This window comes from Odocoileus virginianus, chromosome 15 (assembly GCF_023699985.2).
Source record: "Odocoileus virginianus isolate 20LAN1187 ecotype Illinois chromosome 15, Ovbor_1.2, whole genome shotgun sequence".
Classification (NCBI taxonomy): Eukaryota; Metazoa; Chordata; class Mammalia; order Artiodactyla; family Cervidae; genus Odocoileus; species Odocoileus virginianus.
Genome location: NC_069688.1, coordinates 20,403,393 through 20,416,189, shown reverse-complemented (window position 1 = coordinate 20,416,189; position 12,797 = coordinate 20,403,393). Strand labels below are relative to the sequence as shown.

Genomic DNA, 12,797 nt, shown 5'->3' with positions numbered 1-12,797 from the left:
TGAGCCTTAAGGGAACTCAGGAAAGAGAAGAATACCTGTGATCTAACAGCCATCAGACCATAACCACTCCCACCAGTGAGCCCCTAGAGAGCTCAGATTGTGAAAGCACAAGACACTGGCCCCAGAGAGCTGAGCTGCATATGAAAAGGATGATGTCAGTGAACTCAGACTCTTGCATCTTCCCTTATACAGAAAAGCACTAAATTCTTTTAACTTGGGGTATCTGGTTTTCTTTAATTAACAATAATCTTTTGATGCTCAGATGACCTGCCCTTTGTTGCAAAACTTCTATATAACCTGGCTCCTCTCCTCATCGCCATGGAGCAGTTCTCTTAGAGTCACTTTCGATGCTGCCTCCTGGGCTTGAAGACCTAAAAATTCTCACCGATTAAACATAACTCTCAACTTTTAGGTTGTGACTAATTTTTAAATTGACACTAACGTTTTTTTGTCTTCCTGGTTGGGGATGATATTCTAATGGACACAAAAAAGCAAAACATGCACCAGTTAAGGATGGGAGAGACATCAGCAAACCCCTGAGTGGTGTGGGGCATTAGAGTTATGTGCACAAGCTCTCGGCAGGTGTTGTGTAGGAAGGGCCAGTGGGCTGGTGCCCACACCAACATGCAGGAGAGCTGAGCGGCAGGTGCAGACTTCCTGGCCTGCAGCATCCTCAGACCAGACGCCAGGAGAGGGGCCCTGATGCTACAAACTTGGAAATGTACTACCCTCTCTGGTCTGCTCCACTCTTCCCAAAGTTATGAGCATAGATTTCATAGAAACAAATTTCACACTCGCATTTCCTAAGTCCTAATTGAACTAAATGGCTACAAGAACAAGGACCTTAAAATAAACAGCTTCAGAATCCCAAACTCAACTCTTGTTAAGTGTTCAGCTCAACTTGAGGAGACACCTGTGCCTGTGGACCGGAGCTCACCTGTTTGGCACGAACACTGAATGCATTAAGAGTGTTGGGAAGAGCATTCTGCAGAGGGGATGGGGAATAGCCTGCCCAGCGCTGGGGAAGACAGCTTTTGCTACATTGGTCTTGGGGTGATGAGCAGCCTTACAGTGGGATGGTGGACCCTCAGGCTGCAGGAGAGAGAATTGATCAGACAGCTGTGGGTTAGGTGGTGGTGGGTTGGACGCCCACGACTTGCCTTCCATATAGAGTTTGTGACGCAGTGGGATCTGTTCCCTAATGAACAACTGGCTTGAGTAGGGGCTGCGTGGCCCCCTCTCTGGGGAGAGGGAACAAGACATACTCTGAGATTCCCCTAGTTATTCATATCAGTCCACCTATAAGGTGGAACAGCTCAATCTGGAAAATACCCAGATAAATTAGGCATCTCTAAATATGTTTTGTCACATTGTTTACAATGTCACATTACAAACTTTTAATAAAAAGTAAAGTTTTAGGACAAATTTTACAGCACTTCACACATCGTCCACCATCATGCACTCAATAAACATTCAATAAATGTGTTAATGAATGAATGAGAATAACAGTGGAAAAGTAGGCAGATATGAAGGGACAGGGCACATCCCCCTCGCAGGTGGGTGCTGTCACTGGAGCTTCCCCTCCCCAGAGGAAATCCATGGGTAGAACCAGGCACAGAGACAGGGACTGGCGCAGAGGCCTTGGGCCTGGGGGCGGCGGGGGGGGGTGGGGGGGGGGGGGGGGGGTCCTTGTCTAACCTGACCTTGGAAAGGCAGCTGGTGTGGTTCTACTTACTTTACATTGCAGGCAGATTCTTTACCATCTGAGCTACCTGGGAAGCACTGTAAAGTGGAGCAACTGGAAATCCAGGGATTTGGGTCTAGAAAGTCCTCATCAGGATGTGACAAAGGAGGCAGTTGTCACCCAAGTCGTCTCTCATCCTGGTTGGCTGGGGATAGTGTCTGTTTAAGGGAAACCTCTTAGCTTCTGGGCTTCCCAGGTGGTGCTAGAGGTAAAGAATCCGCTTGCTGACGCAGAAGACATAAGAGGTGTGGTTCATTCCCTGGCTCAGGAAGATCCTTTGGAAAAGAAAATGGCAAGCCACTCCAGTATTCTTGCCTGGAAAATTCCAGGGTTGCAAAAGAATCTGACACAACTTCTTGACTAAACAGCAATTTATTCTTTTTTTTTTTAAAGCACAACTTTCTGTCGACTTCCCTGCTTAGAAAATGGCTACCATACGAGCAGTTGAGCAACTCAGTGGTCTTATCCCTCATCTGTGCTCAACAACTTGGTTGATCCTAGTGATCTTTGGATCCAGTTGTCTCTTGACCCTCTTGGGGGAGACACAGAGCATGTCTCCCCCATGTTTCTCTGATTTTCAGAGCAAGGCTTGCCTTGGCCAAGGATGAGGTCCCAATCCCAAAGTCTGTAGCAGACCTGATGCAATAGTGAGCTTAGCAGCCAAGCTGGGAACAGCATTAGGGAAGAGCCACAACTCCAAGAAACACGTGGTTTGATTCCTATATTAAGGATGAACAATCTGATGAAGACAACGAATTGCCTTTTCTCTGTTGTTTTTTTTTTCTATAAAACTTTACATCAAACTCTCAGATGGAAAAGATGAACTCATATCTTACAATCCACCTTCCCTTCCCTCCTCCATCTCCCTCATCTTTAGGGTGAAGTTTTCTGTGATTTTTCAAATCTTTCAGGAAACTAGTAGAGATGCCCAGTAATCTTGGGCCACTGGACAGTGGCTTGCAAGCCCCCCTCCACTTGTGCTTGGGGTTTTCTCTTCTAGAGAGTTTTCAGGTGGGTAACTATACCAAGAGGGGGTTGTGAGCTGTTCCAGAGAAGAGCAACCGACAGAGGCTCAGCTTCATATTGCCTCTGCATTTGTATCCTCATGTACAGACCCCCTCCTGATGCCTGTGCCTGATCCTGTAAGGATGCAACAGTACGACCATGCTGTCAAGGAGTTTGTAGGCCATCTCTTTCAGTTTGTGCCCTTTACATTTGAGAAACAGGGACCCAGAGAGGTTTAGTGACTTGCACCCCTTATCACAGGAAGGAAGTGAGACAAGCAAAGCCAGAGCCTCCCTGTGCAGCTCATGGTCTTTCATCTCTAGACCTGCTCCTCCACAGACTATTCATATGTCTCATGTTCTCCAAGCTTATCTCTTCTGTTTCTGGGCTAACAAGCATCTTCTCTTTCTTCCAATTTGCTTTCTAGCCTATGAGGCCCACACCCCATGGTTCTCTTTGACTCTTTTCTCAGACTTCTTGCTCTGCAGCTATTCTTGTGTAGAGCCAGGGTTGGGCCAAGAACTCGTAAGTCCATGGGTCACTGGCTACCAGCACCCTCTCCACTTGTCTTTTCCTGTCATATGTCTCCCACCCCTCCCTGCAGTTACTAGGTTAGTGTGCTCCTTGCAATAAAGAGTTATAAGGACATTGTAGGGATTCCCCTGATCAGGTCTCAGATTAGAGGATGGCCTAGTACCCAAGGAAAGTCACGGCCAGGCTCTGCTGAGGTTGAAACAAGATGTGCACCTTATAGAACGTTATCTGCTTAATATCTATCAGTTATAGGATGGACCCATTACCAGGAAACTATTTAGAACATGGCTACGTATCCATCATCCTCCACATGTATTCACCTGTCTACCCACTGGCCTGTCTAAGCTTCTTGCTTCTGAAAAGACTGGAGCAGCAGGCCCTAAAGAAATGGCAGGGCAGATCTGTTGTTATAGAATCATCTTACTGACAAGATGATCCAACAAGATAGTAAAACACAAAAATATTAATCCAACAGTAATATTTGTTTCATAAAACTTTGTACTACACAAACAATACATCGTTCAATATTGACATTTTCTCATGTGACCTTCTTTTTAAAAATATTAAGGTAATCTTTATCATTTCTTTTTAATCTCTTTCTCCCTTTGTCTCTTAATGTCAAAAGGAAATGGTAGAGATTACCCTCATATCCAAATATATCTATAAATTTACATATATAATGTACATAATGTCTAATATACATAACACATTCAAGAGAGACAGGACTATAAGTCTTTCTTCAAATGTTTGGAAATGATCATACAAGCCAGAAAACTTCAGCTGATTCCATTCTCATATTGACCAAGTGTAAAATCCTAAGGATTTTTTCCCTACTCAGACGGCAGCTTGAGAGCAAAAAAGAATTCTTTTTTTTTTTTTTTCAAGAATTGTCTTTCCATAAATTACCCATGATAAGTGAAGGCGAGGAGGAAAATAAGCCTCATTCACAAAGGCAGGTGTCAAGCAGCCGACATTACCCAGGAGCACCATGCCCGACGTCAACATAGGCTATTGGAGTGGTCCTGGGGTTGTGACAAGGGAGCCAGAGCATCCTTCCCCGGGTGCGGGGAGCGGACCGCAGCCCTTACCTTGCAGGGCCTGCAGGCTGTGCGTCTGCACGACGATGCAGAGCTGCAGCACCAGCTGGGGCGCGCTCTCCAAGAAGGTGGCCAGGAGGTGCAGCATGCTCACGTCCGCGTACTCATACACCATCTTCCAGTAGAACCTCCACCGGTCGTTCTCCCCGCTCTGCCGACTTCGAATACCTAGGTATATCGTGTGGAAATACCTAGAAAGGAAACATGGAGGATAAGAGACCGGAGTGATGACTGATCCTGCCTGCTTTTCCGCGAACCACAGTGTCTGTGCAAGCACACACAGGAAACACCTGCCTCAGTGGCTTAGCACTTAAAAGTGGACGGGAAAGTGAAAGTCACTCGGTCGTGTCCGACTCTTTGCGACCCCATGGACTATATAGCCCATGAAATTCTCCAGGCCAGAATACTGGATGGGGTAGCCTTTCTCTGCTTATCACTTAAGGCCCCAAGTTAACCCTTATTCTTAAAGGTTCACTTTGAGGAGTCATTGCAATTTTCATCCTCACTGAAGGCATCCTGTGGGTGCTAAGTCGCTTTAATCATGTCCATCTCTTTGCAAGCCCATAGACCATATCCTGCTAGGTTCCTCTGTCCATGGGATTCTCCAGGTAGGAATACTGGAGTGGGTTGCTGTTTCCTTCTCCAGGGGATCTTCCCAACCTAGGGATCAAACCTATGTTTCCTGTGGCATTGGCAAGCAAATTCTTTTCCACTAGTGCCACCTGGAAAGCCTGAAAGCATCCCACTGCCCTGCAGTTTTGAAGAGGGAAGTGAAATTGAGGTCTAGAAAGGATGTGCTACCTTGAAAATCTACAAATACCCTTTCTGGTCAGCGCCTCTATGTGCTTTACAATATTCAAGAGACACATCTCCAAGGACAGAATGCATGTCAAGTTCCAGAGTGTATATGCTTGTAAGTTCTCCTGATACCTTTTTTTTTTTAAGTAAAAATTATTTATTTATTTATTTTTTATTTTTGGCCGAGCTGTGTAGCATGCAGGATCTCATTTCCCCAACCAGGGATCAAACCTGCATCTCCTACAGTGGAAGCATGAAGTCTTAATCACTGGACCACCACGGGAGTCCTTTCTGATACCTTTTAAAAATATATTTACTACTGAAAATTTCACACCAATACAAAAGAAGAAAGAAAACCAGTGTATTGAATCCACAATAAAATTACCCCACTGCTTTAAAAATATCCTGAGTAGAATCATCAATGTGATAATGGTAGGCATTACATGTTAATTTTCCAATGTGTTTGGGAAAGTGAGAGAATGAGAACAAGCTTGACAATCCTAAAAGCCAGCACCACTTCCTGTTAGGTGTGAGAGATGCTGTTTGTGAACAGTCATCACATTTTATTCTTACAAACTTGTATTTGTTCTTTGATAGCATGAAAAAAGAGCTTACCCTAAGCATATACTTGATATATATAATATATGTATTTATACATGCATTATATATATGGATTAACATGAATGTGTAAAAGATTTCAGAATTTTAAAAATTCAGAACATGCAAAAAGTTCCAAAAATGCCCATGGGAACTACATATGTAAAGACACAAAGATAAGGAAAATGCTCTGAGTTCTGATGAGCAATGCAGTGGCCTGAAATGTATTTTGCACATTCACATTATGTTTTCTTAGAGTTTTCCTCTCTCTTTTCTCCACTGTAGAAACTTACAGTTGTGGTTTAAAACAGCTGAGAAGACCTTTCTTTATGACCCTTGCTCCTGACTTGTGCAGACCGCCAGCCTGGAAGCCACCTCACTGTCTGAGATTGACTGCTTCCATGCTGGCTTCTGTCCTAGCCCCCCAAGGCTGGGGAGTGACCCCACATCACTGAAGCTGTACCAGTGAGCCCTGTATTCTGTTCATTCTGGGATGTAACAACATATATTACATGGAATTGGGGGGAAGTCTCAAGTTCTATCTCTTTTGTAAAAAAATTATTTATTTGGCTGTGCTGGGATTTAGTTGAGGCCTGCAGGATCTTTAGTTGTGGCATGGGAACTCTTGGTTGACACATGTAGGATCTAGTTCCCTGACCAGGGGTTGAACCCAGGCCCCCTGCATTTGGAGCATGGAGTCTTAGCCACTGGACCACCAGGGAAGTCCCTCAAATTATATTCCTTAACAATTAGTTATTTGCATGAGATGGTCCAAGAGCCTCCATCATATCACATTTTGCTTCCAGTTGGATGTGCAGAGCAACTAGTACGTAACGGACACTAGCATGCAATCTCAGGAGAATTTTCCAGTTTCTCTAAATCAGCAGTGATGGACATCAGGAATCTTACACTCACAACTTAGTCATGAGGAAAATGTCAGCCTGGGCCTTTTCTCTAGTTTGTGCTCTGAAAAATGATGACAATAGAAAGGCTTTGTGATCACAACTGGTTCTCGTCCATATTCTCCATATGTAAGTGGTTTACCACATTTGGTTACGTTGTTTAATTTTTTAAAATTTATCTTAATTGGAGAATAATTACAACAGTGTGATGGTTTTATGTGATACATCAACATGAATTGGCTACAGGTATACGTGTGTCCCCTCCCTCCTGAATTCCCCTCCTGCTTCCCTTTCCATCCTATCCCTCCAAGTTGTCACAGAGCACCGGCTTTGGGTGTCCTGCGTCATACATCAAACTCGCACTGCCTATCTATTTTACATATGGTAATGTATATGTTTCAGTGCTCTTCTCTCAAATCATCCCACCCTTTCCCTCTCCCTCTAAATTCGAAAGTCTGTTCTTTACATCTGTGTCTCCTTTGCTGCCCTGCACATAGGCTCATCAGTACCATCCTTCTAAATTTCATATATATGTGTTAATATCCTTTATCAGCTGCCAGAAGGGAAGGTTGGAAGACAAGAGGCCCAGTGAATGTGAGCAGAAATGTAGACCATGCTCACATCTGTTCCCACCTGTTCCTCATGCCAAGTGTAAGATAAAATTGCCACAGGTGAGTGGGGGATGAAAACACACATTTGAATTTCAGTGTCACGTTCTTCCCCTCTGCCTCTGCCACCTGCTGTGTGGGCTGTGCTGACACCCACCTCAAGAGAGGATCATGCAAGTCCACATTGCACTGCCATGGAGTGTATGGCCAGAGGTTTGATTTCAGAAAGGCCTGGTTTCATAATAATTTACTCTCTTAGGGCAGGAAATTCTGTACCCATTAACACAGAGCCCCCACATCTATCTAAAGAGACCCCTGTGGACTCTCTACTAACAGGTAATAACATCTGCTCTAGAGACGAAACATTAGCACAGGAAGCAGAGGACCATGTTTGTTATTCAATTCTAACAAATGTTGGGCTGGACAAAGAAGCTGAACTGGCATTCCGTTGTATTTTTAAATCAAGTAAACTGCTTAGGGAATTGAGAAATAAATCCAAAAGAATAGGCTTATGAGTTCTTATCCATAGAAATTTAGAATGACACAAAGAAGGACTTGTGTTCCGAGAAAAGTCATGGTGTTCCAGAAACAGGAGCAAAACTGTCAAGCTAACTCTTCTGTGCAGGTGTTTGGACTTGTTTGTCTTTTAAATAGCTACCAGGTCAAGAGCCTTGGAGTTACTTCCCGTGTTAAACACCTTGAGGCTTTCCTTGGGCTCCAAAAAGGGAAGATGTTTTAAAACAGAAATATTCTATAAGGAATTATAATCCCTTTGGTAAGAACTAATGATGCAATGGGCTTCTCTGGTGGCTCAGTGGTAGAGAATCTGCCTGCCAGTGCAGGAGTTGTGGGTTCAATCCCTGGGTCAGGAAGATCCCCTGGAGAAGGAAGGCAACCCACTCCAGTGTTCTTGCCTGGGAAATCCTGTGAACAGAGGAGCTTGGTGGGCTACAGTTCATGGGGTCGCAAGCTGAGCAACTAAACAACAGTGATGCAGTAGACATGAGGCTTCACGTCTGGAACTGAATCCCAGGAAACTTGGGACAGCTGTGTAAGATCACTTGGAATAATAATTGGGACAGAAGAAACTTGAGAGGAGCTGAATTGCACCCTTGGTTAGAGACAAACACAATGGTGACATTAGCCTACATTGTCTGCCCTTTCACGAAGTGTGCTCATGGGTGCCTTGGCACCTTCACTCAGTGGATCTGATAGTTGCTTCCACTATACTCCAGCCAACCTACCAGTGAAGTCTGGGAACTTACGATGCTGGTCAGAGACACAGAAGTGTCGCCTTGATCCATGTGACTCCACAAGTTAGCTTTTAAAAAAAAAAAATTACTAATTTATTTATTTGGCTGCACTGGGTCTTGGTTGTAGCACAAGGAATCTTTTGTTGTGGCCTGCGAACTCTCAGTTGCAGCATATGCGATTTTGTTCCCTGACCAAGAATTGAACCCTGGTCCCCTGCATTGGCGGTGCAGAGTTGACGTCACTGGACCACCAGGGAAATCCCCATAAGTTAGCTTTTGAATGGTTCTTGGCAGCAGTCTACCAAGTAGACAGAGTTGAGAAGTTCGGGACTGTAAGCTACCATCCTAGTGGAATCTAGATCCTTCATACTACTTCACAAACACATATCTGCACTGGGGGAGAGGAGGATGGCTGACAGCCTGTTCCTGGAAAATGCCCTTTTGCTTACTTGAAGACACAGACTGAGCAGTCTTGTCCTCTTGGTATGTGGGCTGTCATAATTTAAATGGGAAGGATTTTCTCCCCTCTGAGTCTCAGAGCCACTTAGCTTCTGAGCCAGACTTCTTTATCTGAAGGCGGAGAGAACCATCCTCCTTCATGGCTGGGTGAGCGCTAGACGAGAAGCTGTGTCCTGTGCGCGGGCCGGGCTCATGACGAACGGGCATGTCGCTGCTCACCAAGGTTACCTGCTTCCTGGGCTCATTTGCAGTGCCATCTCTTTGATATTTGTCATTCAAGTGGCTTTATGCCTTTAGTCCTTCTCATTTACTTTAAGCATTTTACTCTGACAGGTGTTCCCATCACATTGAACTTGGCCTTCGCCTGATTGAGGGCATATGAGGAAGGTCAACACTCTGCTGGGGAGCAAAGCAGTTTCTAGACCTCCTGAGTGTCAAAAGGACCCAATGTTGGGTCCAGGTGGGGACTGGAGGGGGCTCACTAAGATTCTTCTTAGGATTCTGCTTTGCTATGTTAATAAAAAGACAAATACTGCCCAAGAGGCATAAATGACCAAGGAAGTTCATGATAATGAAAAGATATTTACACAGGGAGGATTTAGAGAAAGCCATAGTCAAGGTTAAAATTTTACCATAATTACCAAAGAGCAACATTTAAGAAGAAAACAAATTTCCAGTCTTTGCCACTGATGATGAAGTTCATGCAGTGTGTGTGAGAGGGTAGTGGCTTAAACACACAGCTCTCATTCCTGCTAAGAGATGTTTCCGATAAAGCCCACTCAGAAATGTCAGCGTGTCCATCTGTTCCTCTGAGGTGGACACATTTGGAGGACGTTTGCCATCTTTGTTGTATGATTAATTTTTCTGATAGGGTCATTCTTACTAATTACTGTCTTGGGGAGCATGCTAGTGGAAGATAGTGTTTTCCTTACATCATGAAAGGACACCAGGAATTCACCAATTTTATCAACATAATCGCAGTCCTAGCAATATGTTAATTTTGTAATTTCTTCTGTTACTGATGATATAGGCACACAAACACACCTATAGAATTCCCTACCATGTCTTGCACACAGACACCCAGGCATCACCCACACCCACCACACACATAGTGTGATAAGCTTGGGAGGAAATTCCAAATGTCCAGTGTATCAAGCATTATATAGCAAGTATGTTAAATTATATATATCAAGCATTATATAGCTAGTTTAACCCACTGTTTAATGCGATGGAGACAGTCTTTACATTACTTGTGGGGAAATGAGACATATAGAATATGTTTCAGATGGTTCATATTTTAAGGAACACTTCAGTCCTTAAACAATATTTGATCAAATGTTAACTACTGATGTAGCTGAATTGGAAATCATTACTAGCTATGAGGATGCTATGCATATATTTTCTAATGTTGCATTTTCTTTCTCTAGCTTATAGCATATTAAAGAGTTTAGCTGTTACCACTGTTATTTTTACTACCTGAAAAATGCAGAGTAAAATCTGTGCATAAGAGTTCTAAAGAAACAATATTAATAAAGAGTGATACTAGCAACTTGTATTTTCTTCTGTTGTCTGGATACACATAAAGCTTTACATTATTATATACATATATATATCTGCATTCACAGTATATACATATCATAATATACACATCTATCTATCTATCTCTCCTCATTAGTCACTGATAAGGAGCAAAATTTCTGTATCGAATATGTTAAACAACAGCTACAGCCACAAAACCTTTTTTTTTTTTTTAACACCGGAACATCAAGTTTCTTCTGTCTCCTTTATGCCAATAATAGTATTAATAAAAATGGCAATATTCTGTCCTATATTTCTATGGTGGAAAGTTGCCTAGTGGAAATTCTTTTAAAATTAGATTCTGTTTACCATTAATCATCCCAAGGGGGGGCAAATACGCATGAGGAGGGAAAGAATGCATTGGATGACCTCACCTTTGACATAAGCCTACAGCGGCCAGCCTAAGCCACCTCCCCCAAGGGGAGTGGGCTGAACTGTCACCTGCAGAGCCGCCCCCTCACATGGTCTGTGGTCACGCCTCTGGGGGCCACAGTGCCCTGGGGACCACCTTTCACCAGGAGCCACTAAGAGCTCCAGTGCACATGTGGACATTGTGCATCTGGAAGGCTCTTCATGGGAATTTGCAAAAAGGAAAGAGATGGAGAATATCCTCCCAGAAGTCCTCCAGTGGGACAAGAACCTTGACACTTTTCCCTCATTCATCAGAGTTTTATTTCTCTCCCCCAGGCAGCACTGCCTCTCAGACTAACAAGTCTTTGGCTTTCTCTGCATGTATTTGACCCAAGAGCTGTATTTCCATCACCTCTCTCTCTTGCTCAGATAATTAGAATTAATTTGGGTTCTCAGAGGAGTCTAGTGTTCTAGTGCTATTAAGATACTAAGAGCTTCATATCATTGGTACAGAGCATTTTTATACAGTACAAGCTTACACAATGTAAAATCCACACCTGGTTGGAAACTTGTGTTTGGTAAAAAGTCCCTTTTGTTGATTTTACTTTTAGTCTTCTCTGAAAATAAAATTTACCTATGAGATATGGTTATTTTTGTTTCATTTAATTTTCATGCACACCTCTTGTTAAGGACACATATTACATGAACATATTCTCATGTATTTCCTCAAACCTGGAGTAGGAAGTAACAGAGCCTTGTTCTCCACCAAATAATTGTCTTTGAAATGGACAGTGTGGCCAGGGCCCCAGGGGCTAACGGTAAGTTCAGGTGAAATATACGGGAAAGTTACTGAATTTGAAAGGAAGTTTCCTTATTCTTTTTGCCCACATAGCAACTGGTACTCAGCCCTCAGAGAATAAAAGGAGCATTTCTGGGCATACACACCAAGGAAACCAGATCTGAAAGAGACACGTGCACCCCAATGTTCATCGCAGCACTGTTTATAATTGCCAGGACATGGAAGCAACCCAAATGCCCATCAGCAGACGAATGGATGAGGAAGCTGTGGTACATATACACCATGGAATATTACTCAGCCATTAAAAAGAATTCATTTGAATCAGTTCTAATGAGATGGATGAAACTGGAGCCCATTATACAGAGCGAAGTAAGCCAGAAAGATAAAGACCATTACAGTATACTAACACATATATATGGACTTTAGAAAGATGGTAACGATAACCCTATATGCAAAACAGAAAAAGAGACTCAGATGTATAGAACAGACTTGTGGACTCTGGGAGAAGGCGAGGGTGGGATGTTTCAAGAGAACAGCATTGAAACATGTATATTATCTAGGGTGAAACAGATCACCAGCCCAGGTTGGGTACATGAGACAAGTGCTCGGGCCTGGTGCACTGGGAAGACCCAGAGGGATCGGGTGGAGAGGGAGGTGGGAGGGGGGACCGGGATGGGGAATACATGTAAATCCATGGCTAATTCATTTCAATGTATAACAAAAACTACTGTAATGATGTAATTAGCCTCCAACTAATAAAAATAAATGGAAAAAAAATAAATAAATAAATTGAGTCATATCACTTCTCCAAAAAAAAAAAAAAGGAGCATTTCTCCCTCAGTTACCCTCTTTAGAGTCCCAATATACTATTATTTCATAGTAAAATCAGTATTCTAGTATTTTAATGGTAAACATGTATTAAAATGGAGAAGAGTGGCTTGGAGCAAATATAGCAGTGACTACTATCTGACATGATATTTACATGGTACAACTTAAATTTATGTTGCCAAAAGAGTAAGAGACTACTAGCAAAAATTGTTGTTGCTGTTTACTTGCTATGGCATGTCCAATT

The 12,797-nt window shown here is 43.1% G+C and overlaps 1 protein-coding gene across 2 annotated transcripts in view; it reads right to left on the bottom strand.

The window, feature by feature from the left end:
* XKR4 (XK related 4) overlaps positions 1-12,797 on the bottom strand; it is a 318,929-nt gene that overhangs the window by 125,064 nt on the left and 181,068 nt on the right. For both annotated transcript variants that reach the window (XR_011491452.1, XM_070477115.1), the window contains exon 2: positions 4,372-4,571. Coding sequence is in view for 1 of the 2 variants with exons in the window: in XM_070477115.1 (XP_070333216.1) it covers positions 4,372-4,571 (200 nt within the window). In the remaining variant the exon portion in view is untranslated. The remainder of the gene's footprint in view (positions 1-4,371; positions 4,572-12,797) is intronic.